Below are 18733 nucleotides of genomic sequence, written 5' to 3' on the forward strand. Positions count from 1 at the left end.
TTATGGCTGTGAAGCAAACTCCAACATAAAATAAATGAATACATATTTATTCATGTCATGTCACAGATTACATAGTTTTTGACCAGAAGAATAGCGACTGCATTCAGCATCATTTTTCCCATCAAACCAATAAATCCATGGAACCCAAAGGACCCCAATATTAGTCAGTGGAGTTGACCTATTTCTGCCATTGTCAGAGTCACACAGACAGAGCAGTGTTCACAATGGCACTATTCTGGCAGAGTTTAATTGCTTTTGATTAATGGCAAAATGGATTCCAAGGGACTCTGAAATGAAATGCTAATGAAATACCCGAAAAATTTGAAGAATACCACAGCACTCACTTTGCTACTTTGCTCTAGCCTGTGAGACCCAGATCAACCAGAAGAATTAGAAGAATACCACAGCACTCACTTGTCTACTTTGCTCTAGCCTGTGAGACCCAGATCAACCAGAAGAATTAGAAGAATACCACAGCACTCACTTGTCTACTTTGCTATAGTTTAGAAGATGTATTCACCAAGATGAATGCAACGTTTTGACTTCCTACAGTCTTTGCCAAGCTTGACAAAGACTGTAGGAAGTCGAAACGTTGCATTCATTTTAGTGAATAAACCTTCTCAACTATTGCAAAGAAGAGAATTGCGTTCTGCAGTTTTCTTCTAATTCTTCTGGTTAATCTGGGTCTCACAGGCTAGAGCCTTACACTGCTGGCACAGCCACTTATCTAATCCTGGAATTGTTCTATGGAACCGTCAGTGCTGCTGAGAAGGTTTATTCACCAAGATGAATGCAACGTTTTGACTTCCTACAGTCTTTGTCAAGCTTGGCTGTATGAAGTCGAAACGTTGCATTCATTTTGGTGAATAAACTTTCTCAACTATAGCAAAGAAGACAAGTGACTGCTGCAGTATTATTCTAATTCTTCTGGTTGATCTGGGGCTCACAGACTAGAGCCTTACACTGCTGGAACCGCCACTTCTCTCATCCTAGAATTGTTCCATGGAACAGTCAGTGCTGCTGCATCTCTACATTTAGAAATACCTATGTGATCATCTAATGGCAACTGCCGTCATGCATGCAGTATATGAGTTCAGCAAAGACAGAGAAGTAAAAAGGTTGGACTGCCCCCATAACTCTTGATCCTCTTCTGTATATGTACTTGAAGACACGAAGCAGTTAGATTTACAGTCAGTGTTTTCAGACAGTAACTGTTCATTCATGCTTTCTTACTTTCAGCTCAGCATCATTTATTTTGTAACCTGCTGCACATTTGAAGTATAAGGTTAGACAGTTGTTGTGTCTCCTGTCATCTTAAAAATTGGTTTACAGAGAAGAAATTATCTGCTTTCCTCATTATTGAAACTTTCCTTTAGTATTTTGAATAATTTATGAAGGATTTACAAAGGCCTCGGTACATGATTTGTAGATTGTCATGGCTGTGGCTTTAACATGACATTAATTACAATAATGGAATAAGAACATATGTTCGAATATTCCCCAGGAGGAGAACCCAGTTGCCTTTTGAACTTCTAAACTCAAAGCACGTGCCGTTTCATGCAAATGTAATTTTCTACAGATAGAATGTGGACATATAATGAAATGAGGCTGTTTCTTTTGGCAAAATTTGTCACCTCTGTCCATTGCCAGTTTATTGCACGGTCTGGTCTCTATTAGAATGTTGATCATCTTTCTTTAGGAATTTGCAGTTGATGATTTGATACGTTTTGTGCACTTTCCCAGCCAAGCAATTGAGCAATTGTGCATATAAAAAAGCAACTGATTTACTGTATTGTATGACCTGTTATATAGCCATGAAGGCTGAAAATTATAAGAAATCCAAGGTCTGAAATAAGCATGTGTCTAATGGGACTTGATAAATAGCTTAGTTACACACCACAAGGTGTAAATTGAAGCCAATGCAAAATCTGTAAGGATAGGTTTACATCCGGGGCCGAATGTTTGGTTAGGAATCTCTGTCGTAGATTCTGTCAAATTGTTGGAAAAATAATGGCGCAATCAGGATTGTTTGTCTTCTTGATTGTCCAGTAGAAGGGTCTCCTCTCCTGCACTATTTTATCTCAACAAGACCCATATGGATGTGCTACAGTCTCTCAAAAGCTAATAGAGTAGTTGTGGAACACTTTAAATGTTGTTTCTGTAGGAATCGCAGGTATTTTACTTCTCTGGTATAACAGCACCATTATAATGTCTATCTGAGATGAGCGTTATCACCCTAACCCACATATATTATAACCTGCTAGGATATTTATTTCCCTGTTTTCTCTGAATATGTTATGACACAATTATAAACTGGAGATTTTCTGCACATGTTGTTATGGCCATTAAATCAAATTGGAAGAAGTGCTGTACTTTACAACTTAGTGGTGTAAAGGTTCACCCCTGTTAGTGTGCTTGATATTCTACATCACTATATAAAGAAACAACGCTGTGATTTCTTTTATATTGGAAAATTTCCACAGTGATCAATTTACTTTGCCTGCCAGTCTTTTTTCTTTTACCATATACCATCTTGTGATATTTGATATTTATTACAAATGGGGTATTTAATTTTATCGATTAAGAATTTGTCTCAAATTTTTCCCAAAATTTGGATTTTGATGATTTGTTTCGGAGAGAGACAGATACCATCTCAATTCTACATCTACTATTAATAATGGGTATTTACTTGCCAACAGCATCTTTCCCTCACAGTAGCAGTAAACTGACAATGGATTACCTATCCATATAGGAGATCTATCGCTGTGTGCCGACTGCTAAAGAGGGACAGCATTCTGTATTTAATTTTCAGTAGTATAACACGTCCCACGTGAAAAAGAAAAATGTCTAAATTTGTTTTCATAAATACTATGTTTTAATAAAATTACCCTTTTCTGACAGACAGGTCCTTTTAAATGGGGACCTATCATCAGGTTTCCATTTTTCAGAAACGTTTGATAACTGGATACAGTGTACGCAAGTAGGATATATTGCAGAAGCCTTTACAGAGTCACTGAGATATGTCTGTAAGCAAAGATGCTTTACATCCCCCCTCGCCTCTTGATGCCAGCCTGAGTGCCTCTGAAATCCCACCCTTTCGTTGTAATACTGCCTTATACAAAACACTCCAGATGTGTACAGTAAGCTAATTAGGCCAAGGTGTATACACCTCTACCCAATGTCTATCCATAGTGAAGATCATCAATATGAAACTGGTTAGGGTCTGACACCTGGATCCACCACTGATCAAGTGATCAGCTAAAGACTGTGGTTCTGTGTGTAAGCCGCATGCAAAGCTGAAGCTCCGAAGCTCTGTACATTGTGTGAAAGCCGTTCTCAGATACTGCAGATGATGGATGCTCTTATTTAAGTGAATGTGAGGTGAGCTGCAGTACCTGAAAACAGCCACTACACAGCGTATGGAGCTGTGGTGTTCTGGCATCTGCGACTGCCACTAAGGGGGATGCTGGGTGTCAGACCCCCCACTGATCTCTGATTGATGACCTCTTCTATGGGTAGGTCATCAATTTGTTAGTCCCAGAAACCACCATTTAAGAGTCCTACAGTACTGTAGTACATTTGATATTTAAAGAGCCGATGACACAGTTCCTTTAAGAACTTAATGTAATTTTTGCTTACAATTAATCAGTTATATACTGTACAAGTGAATCTAAAATGCCCTGACAACCTTCTGACCAACCAGATGTCAGATTATCACAATTGCTGACTATGGGATGCTAAAGGTTAGTTGTAGGAAGATGAAAGGAAGAGGTTGGGATATGTCTTTAGGACTTTGTTTTGTTCTATCAATCCAGATAGCAGCTGCCAAGTGGATTCTCTTCTGCAGTATTCTCTTCACATCTTGTACCATCACTGATAAAACCGCCATAAGCTCATCCAATAATGAAAAAGTTAAGCCTGAAGAGATTTACTGGTCACATATATAGAGTTGAACTGAACAAATTGTCTGAAAGAGGCGTATTATTACAAGTCTGGTGTAATACACAGCACTAGATTGCCAACTAAAGGAGTGTTTTCTTGCTGCCATCTGTGCTTGCTGGACAGCACTGCGCACTTCTCCCTGCAGACATTTGACTGTAATAATGTTTTTGTTAAATGTGCAGAAATACAAACTTGGCCATTAATTCCTCAAAAGCTAGTCTGTTGAAGAAAAATGTTTTTCCTGCCAGTGTTATGATGAGGTTCTCTTCTTTATCAAATGTCTCTCTTTGATTAAGTCTTTAAGTAAAAGAAAAAGCAGGATGGTAAATAATGGGTAATAATGGCTACGCCCTGCCCTGGATACTTGCCATTTCTAAAAGTCTGCTGCCATCTGTGTGTTCAGCATTTGACTTGATAGACCAGGTCACTATTCTGAGTATTTTCAGGTATTTGAAGTAATTAAAGGGCATCTGTCAGCAGATTTGTACCCATGAAGGCATCTGTGTTGGTCCCATGTTCAAATGTGCCAGCCATGCTGAGAAAAATGATGTTTTAATATATGTAAATGAGCCTCTAGGAGCAACGGGGGCGTTGTCATTACTCCTAGAGGCTCAGATCTAGCTGCAACTGCTGCACCCTCTGCACTTTGATTGACAGGCGTGATCACATTTACACCGCCTGGCCCTGTCAATCAAAGAGCAGAGGGCACAGCAGTCGCAGAGAGAGAGCTGAGCCTCTAAGTGTAAGGGTAATGCCCCCCAATGTTCCTATAGACTCATTTGCATATATTAAAACATCATTTTGCTTCGCAATGCGGGCACATAAGAACATTGGACCAACACAGATGCCTTCAGCTGGCCAGCGCACATACAACATGTCAGCCAGTTCCATAGGTACAAATCTGCTAACAGATGCCCCTTAAGCAAATTTACATAAAAACCATAACATTTGCCTTATAGTAGCAAATCAGCAGCCAGAGTTTGGTAATCATGCTTCTTGACAGTTCGGTTGCCTTTTTTGCTATTCAGTTTTAATTGACATTTTTGCTAAAGTGACAACATGATGTACAGACATATTGGTTGTCACTTCTAAATTATCTTCTCAGAAACTTATGACACAACTGTCAATGTCTCATTGATTAAATGTAGTGACAAAATAATCATTTACATCCGTTTCTGGGAAGCTAAACCAATATGGCTGAATTTCCAGTTGACAGTTTTTCAAAAGGTGACCACAACTGAAGTGAATAAAACATAATTACCAAACTTTGATTTTGCCTCTAACTTCATTTTGGTGGAATTCCATTATAGTAAAGGTATTAAGGAGCCATTTCCTGTAATTGAGATGCGAGTTATGGCCAGTGGACATCATTGGGGTTACAATGATTCTGTGGTGTGCTTCAGTTTGGATCGAGTATTGTAACAAAGGACAGCATGGCAGTCAAGCGCTCCATTTATCCTTAAAAGGTTTGTCCAAAGTTGACTTTTTAAAAAAAATTGCACCCTCCCCCTGCTAAGCTTGTGATAGTAACCTTAGTGACCTGCTCCTTTCCACTTGATTCTGGTTCCATGGGTCCACTCCTGACTAATTCCAACTGCTGGATGATGTGCTGCTTGTGGACATGTCACTGCTGTGGTCAGTCATTGGATGCACCGGTGCACATGACCCCGTCCATGCAGGAGGTTTTCATGCGGGGACCAGAAGACAGGTCAGAACCCACTGAGCTAGAACCAAGCTGCAGGGATCGGGTAAGTATACTTCTCTTCACAAGTCAAACTTCCCTTTTATATAGATTTTCTGCCCAAAGCTAAGCTGAGAAAAATTTATATTACACCTTAAAATGAAGACTGGCACAGCATAACTTCTGCTCTTCCCCTCTCACAAGCCAATCCATCTTGGATCTAAACAGCTGAGTTTTGTCTTACACTCTACTCTTTGGGGATTACATCCATTACATGTTAAAGAAGGCATGGCACTCTCAGGAATGGAGGCAAAATCAAGTGTATTTTATTGTGGCCGTTTCATGTAGGTGCAGCCTATTTCAGGGATACTTTGGTCCTTCCTGGATATTAATATAAGTGCCACTGTAAAGATAAAATGAAAGAAATTAATAAAGATCAAACATGAGTGAGACTAGAAATTATAATAAATGAACGATGCCAGTGCTTACATTCATGTATATGTTTTGCAGAATATGTATTTTTTGTTTGACCTCTGTTCAGATCCATTCTAGATATAAGAATTGCTCACTCAAATTTGCTCTTAATTTAATATTTTTTTTTTCTTTCATTTTACCCTTACTGTGGCATTTGACTTAAAGGGGTATCTAAGGATTTTACCGTTGATGGTTAGGCCATCAATATCTGGCAGGGGTACAACATCATGCACCGATCAGCTGTTACAGGGTAGTTTAGGTGTAGGAACTACACAGCTTCATCCTCTATGTAGTTGACGCAACTGGTTATTGCAATGCTGCTGCTATTGAAGTGCACTACAGTAACCAGCTCTGTGCATTACATAAAGAACAAAGTTATGTACAATAATTCCAGTGCCGGAGCTACTGCACAACAGCTGATTTGTGGTGATGTGGGGTGTCAGGCCCCTGGTGATCAGATATTGATGGCCTGTCCTAAAGATAGGCTATCAGTAATAAAAATCCTGCAAGAACCTTCCCCTACAACCCTGGAGTGCAACCCATCTCTACTACATCTGTTATATGACGTGATAACATAACATGTTACACTTGCACTCTTAGTATAGTAGCTTGATATTTTTATTATTTTGTTCCTCATTTTGTTGTTTTTAAAATTGTTCTGGTTACCACTGGAAACAGACAGTGTAGCGCACATGTTAAATATCGATAGATAGATAGTCAGTTAGGTTTTCCCCAAATGGACTACTAGTAGTTTCCGAGATATTATTGTAAACTCAAGAGACCCATGCAGTGCTTTGATGACCAACATCCATCACAGTGTGAACTTTTATGCCTAATAGGTTACACCATCTTGCAATCCTGTTAACAAGACTAAGTTCATATAAAAAATATACCTGTACTGAACAAATTATTTTATTTTTTGCAGGTCATTATGACGAAGAAGTAAAGCAGTGCTACTATAATCTCAATAATGTCAATTTCTGTGAGAATGTGCTGACTGTTAATGTTAGCAAGCAAGACTGCTGCTGTACATTGGGTGCGGCCTGGGGAGATACCTGTGAGATGTTTCCATGTCCTGTTATAGGATCTGGTATGTATAGAGCTAAAGCTTTGGATATTGTTCTGTTTTAATTTTCAGAAGATTAAAAAAACACCTATATTTCGGTTGTATCATACAGTATTTATCAAACATAAAGGTGTTACGAACCTCTGTAAGCCAGCGCTTAAAAAAATACATGTATAACTATGTATACTGTATGCAAAAACATCAAAAATTTGATTTTATTTCTCATAGATGAATTTGCACTTTTGTGCCCCGAGGGAAAGGGCTACGTCCCATCCAAGGAATCCCTTTATGAGGGAAATGGCTTGACCTACCAAGGTTAGTCTTTATATGCTTTTTTCTACAAAGGTTGGATTTCTGTAAGTTTGATGTTAATCTGGGCATGGTAGAACAAACAGAATATTATAAATCGTGCTCCAGTGCCAGGCTTTACTTTGGTCTGAAACCTTAGATTTTTTTTTGTCTTGCATGTTTATAAAACTCAGCTTTATCCCATTGTATGCCCTTTTTTTTGCAGATGCTGATGAGTGCATGTTGTTTGGAAGCGAAATATGTAAAAATGGATTCTGCTTAAACACAGAGGCAAGCTTTGAGTGTTACTGCAAGCAAGGCACATATTATGATCCTGTGAAGTTACAGTGTTTTGGTAAGTGAAGTATGAGCCTTGAAAGACAGCAGTCCAGTTGTACCACTATAGCCTGACATATGCCTTTAATTTTCAGTAAAGCAGCCTTATTCTGCATGTAACACAATTTTGGACATTAGAAATATGTTAAGGTGGATTTCCACGTGGAGAGGAGCAGCCGATTATCAGGAAGGAAGCGTTCCCTCCCAACAACTGGCTGCTCATTCAGTGGGGGCTGAAAAGCTCTGCATTTACAGACAAAGATCAGTCACTATTGTGATCGCTCGTCCTCATACAGCTACATTGTTTCTGGCATCAGATTGCTGCCCAGAAACAATAATTAACTTACCTGCCCTAACGACAGTTTCATCCGATGAATGAACGTTTCTCTTGTTCATCAGTTACTCAGCTGCACCTTTAAACGGACAGACTGTTAGGAACGAGCATTCATCCCCAATTATCTGCTATCATTATCCACCATTATACTAAATGTATAATGTATTAATTTATTTATTGTAGTTTCAAAACATTTTGTTATACCAGTTGGAAAATAAAATTCTATTGTAGATGTCTCTATCATATGAGCCACAATACATTCCAGCTTTCATGGCTGTTCCTGTAACTCATTTACAGGTAAATCCTCGTTTATCAGGCAAAAGAATCACTGATGCAGACAACTAAATTATCATTTCTGGACAACAAACAGCGATCTGCTGTCCCTAAAAAAGGATTCGCTATTGCAATCGCTCATCCCCATACAGAGGAGATGATTACTGCATGTAAACGCAGCTCTCACCTTTCTGACAAGCAGGCAATTATCAGGTATGAACAGTTCATTCTCAATAATTGCCTGCTAAGTCGACTTGTGTAAAGGTGGCTTTTAGACCTCAGCGGAGAATGCTGCATGCTATCTCTGATATATGGTAAATGTCTAATGTAGGAATAGGTCAAATTATTTTTAAGGAATTATTTTTGAATTCTTGGGGTTCATGCACATGCACACGACCGCATGTGTTTACATGATATGATGATGTCATGTGTTTGGAAGCTTCTGTTAGGGTTATTGGCAACATCTGAGTTAATTAGAGACACACCTGTGGATGTATTTAAATGCCCACCTGAACACACTGCTTCTTTGTGTAGCATCATGGCAAAGTCTAAAGAAATCAGCCAAGATATCAGGAAGAGAACTGTGGACTTGCACAAGTCTGGCTCAACCTTGGGTGCAATTTCAAGATACCTGAAGGTGCCTTGTTCATCTGTATAAACAAGTATACGCAAGTACAAACAAGATGGGAATGTCCAGTCATCATACCACTCAGGAAGGAGACGGGTTCTGTGTACCAGAGATGAACGTGCTTTGGTCCGACATGTGCATATCAACCCAAGAAAAAAAGCAAAAGACCTTATGAAGATGATGGCAGAAGCTGGTAAGATTGTGTCAATATCCACAGTGAAACAAGTACTGTATCAACATGGGCTGAAAGAAGAAGACATTGCTCCAAAAGAAACATAAAAAAGCCAGATTAATGTTTGCAAATGCACACAGGAACAAAGACCTACATTTTTGGAGACATGTCCTGTGGTCTGAAGAAACTAAAATTGAACTTGTTGGCCATAATGACAATCGTTACGTTTGGAGGAAAAAGAGAGAAGCTTGGAAGCCTAAGAACACCATCTCAACTGTGAAACACGGGGGTGGCAGCATCATGTTGTGGGGTGGTTTTGCTGCAGGAGGGACTGGTGCACTTCACGAAATAGATGGCATCATGAGGAAAGAAGATTATTTGGAAATACTGAAGCAACATCTCAAGACATCAGCCAGGAAGTTAAAGCTGGGACGGAAATGTGTCTTCCAAATGGACAATGACCCGAAGAATACTGCCAAACTGGTTACAAAGTGGCTTAAGGATAACAAAGTCAGTGTTTTGGAGTGGCCATCACAAAGCCCTGCTCTGAATCCTATTGAAAATGTATGGGCAAAGCTGAAAAGGCAGGTGTGAGCAAGGCGACCAACAAACATGGCTCAGTTACACCAGTTTTGTCAGGAGGAATGGGCCCAAATTCCGACCAACTATTGTGAAGCTTGTGGAAGGATATCCAAAATGTTTGACCGAAGTCATACAGTTTAAGGGCAATGGTACCAAATATTAATGAAATGTATGTAAACTTTTGACTTTGCAGAAAGTAATAAAAATGCCTTAAAACATTCTCTCTCTCATTATTCTGGCATTTGGCAAATAATAATAATTAATTGACCAAAAACAGGAAAGGTTTATTCAGATATTCAGATTTCATGTCAGATATTGAGAAAAACATGCATATGTGTCTTTTTATATAGTATATGTAAACTTCTGCTTTCAACCGTATCATAGTTCTATGGTCTGCAGTTTTGTCTGGAGCTGTACACCAGTGCATGCTACAAATATGGCACAATTATGTTATCTGGCAAAATTAATCTAGAAAAACTGAATTTCAGTGTACCAAAAAAGAAGTTCATATTTTGTATGTGTAGCAGGTTCATCCTTAGTGTACAGTTTATTAATTTTCACAAGAATCCATAAATCTCTGACTGACCTGGAAATTTGAGGTGTTTTGCTAATAATACTGGAGTGTTGATTCTAGTAAGATTTGCAGGTCCTCTGTGGAAATCTTTCTTGTGAAGGATGATTATCCAGCTAATTTGTGTAACCTGATGCCAAACTTTCCTCATAAAATCACCTTCTTCTGTCTTCAAGTTTTATACCGCATGCAAATCTCACTGTCGCCCTCACAAAACATTCTGCTGGATAAGCGGAAAACCCAGAAAAGTATCAGAGAGAGGAAATAATGCTTAAAGCCACAACAAAGGAACACTTTGGCTTTTCTTCACTACCTAACCATATCCAGTTTCATGGATTTTCTAATTATTTACTCAGTGCTCGTGTACAGCTGCTCCTCGCAGCTGCTGATTTATGTGGGCTTACCAATAGAACGGACTGCCCTGAAAGTAGTCCCACATTACAGCTCTTGGGTATTTACAGGGATCTGCACAGTGAAACAAGTTTTAACCACTCTGTCATTTCTGTTCACCTTTAGATAATAATGAATGTGAGGATCCCAGCAGTTGCATTGATGGTGAATGTATAAACACTGATGGCTCATATAGCTGTTTTTGCACACGTCCTATGGTCCTGGACTCTTCTGGAAAAAGGTGTATAAGGCCACAGGATGCAGTGGGTAAGTAGCACTGTGAAATGTTCATGAATGATAGGAATATCTTGCTAATTAATATAATTTGATTAAAGGCAAACAAAATTATATAAGAGACAACATTAGGATTTGCCATCGTGTAGTCAACCTTTACATTCTGGAATCCCAAACTGGCATCTAAAAGTTGGTCAGGGATATGGAGAAAGAATAGAAGGAGATACTGGCGGCACTGCAAAGAATAGTTTCCGTGGATACCCGTTTAGAGAAGATTCAACTTTATTGATGCGAAACAACACGTTTCAGGGTAAGTTAGTACATCAATAAGTAAAAGGCACAAGACTGGCCGTTAAAAAAGCCTGTTTGGTAGTAACAAGAGGGAGGAATGATTGACAGGTACCTCCCACACAGTTGGAACTTGAAACATTATCATCAATAAAGCTGAATCTTCTCTAAACGGGTACCCGTGGAAACTCCTCTTTGCAGCGCTGCCTGTATCTCCTTCTTTTCTTCCTCCATATCTGTGTGCAGCTACTGGAACCTTGAGCAACGGCAGGAGGATGTGCAGCAGCGAACATTCACTAGACTGCAAGCGATCTCAGTTGTTGTGCACTCAGCACAACACCAGGTGAGAGACTGTCCTTCTCCCTTGTTATCCTACACACCCTGCTCTCCTCTTATATTTCTATTAGTATCTAAAAGTTGGTGCCAGGATAAACCAAATGGAACAGTTCCATCAAAATGTTGTCCTATACTAACAATGTATATGTGAATATTCTATGTATTTTTTTTAAACTGGTGGAAATAATTTTCAAAAGTCACTCTCATGTATTCTACTATGCTGTGTAAAATGTAAATACATGTAAATACAAATACAAGGTTTTTTAAATCCCATAGACCCATATTTTACTCACAATAGATAATAGATGTTGAAAGTCAGACATTTTACCATTTCATAAAAAATGTATTCATTTAGAACTTGAAGGCAGCAAAGCATCTAAAAAAAGTTGGAAAAGGGGAACCAAAAGGCTGGAAAAGTTAGTGGTATTAATAAAAAATAGCTGGAGGAGCAGTTTGCAAATAAGGTTCCTTTTACACCAGAAGTGCACAACCTGGGGCTCCAGAGCCAAGGTTTGCGGCCCCTGTCCTCCTGGACAGAAACACAGGTGATCGTGCGATCAGCTGTGTTTCTTCCCGTAGCGCAGAGTGATGGAGCATTACAGCTCCTGCCCCTGCACAGTAGCAGCCTAGCAGGAGCAGGACGGTCCCAGATAGTGAGAGCAGGGGAGCCAAGGAGAAGGCAGAATCAGTGTATCATCGCTTCTGCCTTCTCCTCAGATAGGTGAGCGGCGCACTATGCCGGGTGGACCCGGCTTGGGGGCAAAGGAGTGCAGAGCTTCAGGGTCAGGAGACCCTGATCAGCTCTGCCTGTGTACCGTCCCCCACAGCAGGCTGGTTTCCCCTGTAACTGGGCATCCTTTCGATGCCCCAGTTACAGTGGAAATAGTGCAAAAAAAAAGTCTGTGTCCCCAAAGGTCTTTCAGTGATCTCTTGGGGACAAAATTATGCGGAAAAAAATATTTAAAAAAAGAAGTAAAAAATAAATATTAATAAAATACAAATAAAAGTAAAAAATAAAAAGGAAAAATTAACAAAAAGTGTCATTATATTTGTAATAGAAATATATTAAAAATTTTTGTTAAAAGGATAAAAAATACTAAAATACATAAAAGAAAAAACACACACACCAACCAAAACTATAACCATTATTGCACCATTCACGTGAAACTATACATATTATATAACAAAAAGACAGACACAAAATAGGGAACTAATTATAAAAATGTATTTTGGTGTCAGATTGCATATTTAAAGAATAAAGAGCTATAGTTTAAAAAAAAATACACTTTTTAAAAATGTTTTGTACAGTTTGCCCCAAATTAAACTAAAAAATAAATTATAAGGCCATATATGTGTCAAGTGAAAAATTGTTGCAAAAATGATTTTGGTAATCACAACACAAAGTTACAACTGTTCGAACCACCACATGCTCTAAATCACAAAAAAAAGTGTCTGTTCAGGCCTGGTTATTAAAGTGTTACCCAATATGCGCTTTCCCTACTAGTAAGGGAAAATGCTTACTGGTTATTGCATGGCACCTGTAATTGACAGGAGGTGGTAATAACCAGAGAGCGTTGGAGAAGGAAATCACCAATTTATGAATAGGAGACAGGAAGGAAATGTTGCCACATTTCTGTAAAATGACTTTTAAAAAGTTCCTGCAGCATGGCCCCTGAAATGGAAGATTCATACTTACCTTCATGCTTAATGCCGCCCTGCCTCCATCTTTCGGTACCTGCACTTTTACACCTGTCAGTGCATGTTCATGGTCAGATGGACCACTCTAGTCGATGACTGGCTTCAGCAGTGACACGCTGCTTGTGGCCACATCACCGCTGAAGCAAGTGATTGGCTGGACAGGTGCATGTGACCATGGCTATGCACTGCCAAGTAAAAACCCATATATATCTCAATTGACATGGCATTTGGAAAATACAATATATCACATTAATCCAAACTTTTGAATAAATGAGGAATGCTTAAAACATTTATTACTTATTGCTTCATATATACATAAAGGTAAATCGCCCTAACTGCAAAGCCTCAGAAAGGCCCAGAAAAATGATCATTCAGTGACTGATGTGATTAATGGGGAACATGAAACCAAATGTCAAAGCTGCTTGTTAACAAAAGAGGTATCTGTGATAGCACGTGGGCACATTGAAGGGACCACAGTACTTATTAACACAGAATCAGTAGCTCGTCCATACAGACGCCTGGGAATGAGCTGCAGTCCCAAGTACAGCCACACTCATAAATACAGCGCAATGTCTTTGTAAACCAAAATGGGCTGGGAGACAATTGGGGGAACCTGTTGTACTGGTCTATTGTGGAGTACGGACCAGTCAATCCTGCTATCTCAATCATACTATCTCTGTTCCGAGATGCAAGTAGACGCTGCTGCTAACTTTAGTGTTCAGTTAATGATGAGGCCCATAATTAGGCTCTCGTCTGACATGGTTGTCCTATGACAGCTGCACTGTTGTGGTCTATACAACAGTGCCTTTGATATTGTAAGCAATTTCTTAGGCTACTTTTCTTGTAAATTATTACTGATTGTGAATGTCTTGATTATTTCAGAACCTACAGAGGAAACAGATGTATACCAAGATTTGTGCTGGGAAAACCTCAGTGAAGACTACGTTTGCAGTCGGCCTTTATTGGGGAGGCAGACTACTTATACAGAATGCTGCTGTTTATATGGAGTAGCATGGGGAATGCAGTGTGCACTCTGTCCAATGGAAGGTTCAGGTGAGGAAATAGTGTTGATAACATGTAATGTCTTCAAGGGAATCCGACACCACATACCTTGAAATTAAACCTTCCCCATGTGCAGATGTGCGCTTGTCAGCATATTTTAATTCTCTTGGTCCCATCTGCAAAAGTGTCCCCAATCTGGAGAAATAGGCATTTTAAGTTTACACTCATTAGCCCCTTGGTGCCGTTGCTTTATTGCACTGCTCATCTTGTTTCCAGATCGAGCCCCCACCACTTTGACTGACAAGGCCAGGTAGTGAAGAAATATTCATGCCTGGCCTGAGGTCTCGCTGCAGCATGCACAGATGGGGATTGTAGCACAGAAGCTTTGATTTTAAGGTATGTGGTGACAGATTCCCTTTATACTGGTGCTCACAGCCTATTTTCCCTCTCTCACATACATAGTTTACCTTTCCCGTATGTTTTTTCTGCATAGTAGGAGACTCCTATCTGTAGGAGATGCAAAAACATGAGAAGAACATACAAAGTCCATATAAAATGTTAGCCCAGTGAAATATAAAACCATGACCTTAGTTCTAAATGTGCATTAGAAACAAAAAATGTGTTTGATTTAATGTAAAGAATCAACTGTAAGTGAATGGGACATCTTTCCAATTCCAACCCAGTGCTAGTCTTGGGAACGCCACTGTACCGTAAAATGCTGAAGAAACAGAACACTCTAGACGCTTCAATTTAGTCTTCTGTCCTTTTTATTAGCATTTTCTGGTTTATGCAGCTTCTTCATTGAAAATGAGTCTTGTGTATTCTGGAAGATGGGTCTGTAATATAAAAACATTCTTAGAAACATATGGTTAACTTAAGATACAAAGAAAATTTGAAATTATTTTGAATCGTGGCCATATACAGTTATCCATTCAAAATTCTCCCCGTTGCCAGTAATATCTATTCAGTTTATTCTACAGACTACAGTTTCTGTTATATAAGGTAACATTTCACAATATCCTATTTGCCTTCCTTCGTAACAATATTATATCATCTCAAAGAATAGCCGTTACAAACCAGCAGACATATATATGAACTACAGAGGCCTTTGTTGGATAATGCTTTTTCTCTATGGCAGTACGTGGTTGCATTGGCTCTCAAATGAGCTTTTACACCTTGGAGCCATAGGATCCTACATATATATCCTGGAGTGAGTCCAGCGCTTGATAGTCATCAGTAATATTTACTGTTTCCATAATACCTAATCATAGTATCTGGTTGAAAGATTTATATCATACGTTTCAGACAAGGGCGTAATGTCTCCACAGTGGGCGATAATTTGTCTTCCTGAAATGTGTAGATAAAACCCTGAAAGTGTTTGCTTAGACACAAGCGCACAGTAGTCATTTTGAAATAGAAAACCTGAGGTTTCTAGAAACAGTCAGACCCCCGCCTAACGGGTTCATTTCCCAAGAGCCTGCTGATACAGCTCCCAGACATGAGGAAGGATGTGTGGCTGCCTGACCAAAGTTACAGCCATCTGGAACAGGCTATAAATTGTCTTTTTCAAAGATGTTGCCTTAAAATTAGTTCTGTTGTAAATTCCCATTTTGATAGTTTATGGAAGAATTGCAGGAGCTCCCTGGTTGCTTTTTCCATTTTCAATTGAAGTATTGTCTGCACTACAAAGGCATTATTTATTTCTAAAGATAATAGTTTCTGTAAGAATTAGACTTCTAAAGAAGCGTGAACAAGAACCCTTTTCAATAGAGTATCGAAAAGCCTCGGCGAAAAGCAGAAATTATTGAAATGATTCATTAAGCAAGTCATTATTTCATCATAATCTACCAATGCAGCTCTCTGTCCTGGCTCATATAGTGAGGTCAAGATTGCCCCTTCCCCCATGAAGTCCATATAATGTAAGAGAGTCTATGAGCAGGGGTTGTCTTCATAAGACATCCCATGTACTGTAAGACTTCCTAGTGGATTTTTTTTTGCCTGCGGTATTTGCCTAGGAGAGGGCCAAAAACATTTAGGTCATTAGCTGCACCAAACACATCTGGGATACATAACTTATTTTACTCTTGTGGTCTGATGGTATTCAAATGTGCCTCCACCAACATGACCAACACTAGAAGTTCCTAATCACCAAGAAAGGAAAGTATTGTCCCATCCCAGTGAAAATCTATTACTTCATGACAACATTTTGTAGGTATTGATATCTCTAAGAGCAGAACAATGTAACAATATAATAATAGTATGATGAAGAAAGAGATATTGGAATGACTAGATGCGACACTCCTAATATGAGGTCATGAATTTGTAGTAGGAGGAAGATTCTGCATAAAAGACTGTTTGTGCAGTAACATCTGTTGAGACGCCTACAATATCAACATCAGAGTTACAGTCTCTTTTGTTCGTACTGATTAATACTCGCCCTCCCACCAGATTGTCAGAAAGAACACCCATTAGCAGCCGTTTGTAGAAATTTGTGGTCCCCCAATTTTCTTTGCATAGTGTTGGTATTTGCTTTCTGCATCAAATTAAAGTCCCATGTGAATCACCACCAGTTAAAGACTTTGCAGATACTTGTGAGACAAAACCTTATTCCACAGAATGACGACGTCTCGCTTGTTTTCCCCAGAATGTACTTGTATGTTAAAACTGATAAATGTATCTTAAGTCATAAATAAACTGACATGTCATCATAAGTGCAGCAGTCTTATTTTTAATGACTCAGCTCCGCTTTTATGGCAAAGTCGCTAGAGGGGATGTCAAAATCCATTCAAACTATCAATGAGTTGATACATGAAGGGGGAATGGTCAGGACATTCTTTCTGTTCACAGACGACTTGTTTTTGGTTTCGGTTAATTTTCATATTTGGGAAAACATTAAGGTAATTAAATATGTGGAAAACATAACTCACTAGGCGCTTAACTCTAAAGCCAGTAAGCAATGTCAGGAATGGATCCCCCACCATGCAGCCACTTAACAGTAAGAAAACTGCAGCGGCTGCATGCCGCTACAGTTTCCAGCCACATCACAGCTGCCTTGGTGCTGATCCATGTGGCCCCATCCTAAATACTTTTACCTGAATTGTAACAAAGCATGGAAGGTGGTGTCATAATTCAGTTCTTATGCCCAGAATTAGTTTTGAATTCCATTATATTTTCAATTGGTATGTATGATGTGAGGGAGAACCCGTATTATATACATCATGAAAAATTGTGGTTATGCTAATCATATCATGATAATTATTTTTATGTGCAGAGGACCATGCATTTCTGTGCAACCTCAGAGAGTCGGGATTTAGGCGACCTTATGGAGAAGATGCCCTTGAATTCCGAGATTATTCAATACACCCTGATGCATACAGCCTTCAAGAACGTAAGTAATACAAAATGTATGATCCTTTGAGTTCTAATTCATCTACGTTTCTAATAACAATCTGACCTCTATTAACAGTTTGTCGTATTTATTAGTACCTGGTGTTATACATTGTTGCTTTCTTTTTGTGAGGTTGGAATTCCTATGAACGGGCTGCATTTTTCTCTGTCACTTGGAATCACAGGCAGATGAGAAGAGCTAATTCACCTCTTGCATATTAAATAGATTGTATCATAAAGATCAGCTTGATTTATGTCATCTTTGAAACAGCTCAAGAATAAAACTTGAGGTTGTAGTAGACATAGCAGATCTGAAGCTTGGAAAATTAGTCAGAAACTCTCAACAGCACTCAGTTTAGCTGCCACTTTGAAAAAGCAGAGTTGAGGTGATTAGGTAGGTAATCATGGACAGTGAAAGAATATCTAAGATAACCTATTGTAATGTAGCTGATTAGGTTGGTTACTGATTTTCTATACTTAACCATAGAATATTGGCTGTCCTTTCCTTGACAAGACAGATTGTAAACCTATAAAAGTGATCTAAAGGTGCCTATACACATAAGAGCAAGGTCAGCCCAACTCACAGATTTTGGCAGGAGCAGTTAGTGACTTGTCTTCTTTGTACGGGGATGTTACAGCTCTTTCCTGGCAGATGATGTTGAGGAAGAGAAGTAGTGGTCATGCTGAAATTTACCAAATTGTAGATTAAAAGACATGGACTGCATTGATCTACTGCTGCTAGGTAATATGAGATTCTTAGTATACATTTTGTTCAAAATATACAAGCTCATATGCCAACTTTTCAATGTCCTCATTCAAGTGGCGATGGCGACTGCTTGCCATCCAAAACAGCGCCCACAGCAGAGGCAGCAAATTGAATACAGAAACTGCTCCGTGTTTAATGAATGCCAGAGTGGCATAGGGCTGCCTTAAACTGGTGATCAGCTATAATCTCCAGACAGAAAGCTATATCTGGCTATATATTTCCGCAGCAGCAATTGAAATGTAGCATTATATGTTATCCATTCAGCTAAGGGAGGGAACCCCTTTT

The 18733-nt window shown here is 39.1% G+C and overlaps 1 protein-coding gene across 2 annotated transcripts in view; it reads left to right on the forward strand.

Moving 5' to 3' along the window:
• LTBP1 (latent transforming growth factor beta binding protein 1) overlaps window positions 1–18733 on the forward strand; it is a 365237-nt gene that overhangs the window by 339714 nt on the left and 6790 nt on the right. For both annotated transcript variants that reach the window (XM_044292462.1, XM_044292464.1), the window contains 6 exons: window positions 7023–7187; window positions 7392–7478; window positions 7678–7806; window positions 10864–11004; window positions 14176–14346; window positions 17567–17683. In XM_044292462.1, coding sequence (XP_044148397.1) covers window positions 7023–7187; window positions 7392–7478; window positions 7678–7806; window positions 10864–11004; window positions 14176–14346; window positions 17567–17683 — 810 coding nt within the window. The remainder of the gene's footprint in view (window positions 1–7022; window positions 7188–7391; window positions 7479–7677; window positions 7807–10863; window positions 11005–14175; window positions 14347–17566; window positions 17684–18733) is intronic.

The sequence above is a fragment of the Bufo gargarizans genome, chromosome 4, assembly GCF_014858855.1.
Source record: "Bufo gargarizans isolate SCDJY-AF-19 chromosome 4, ASM1485885v1, whole genome shotgun sequence".
Lineage (NCBI taxonomy): Eukaryota > Metazoa > Chordata > Amphibia > Anura > Bufonidae > Bufo > Bufo gargarizans.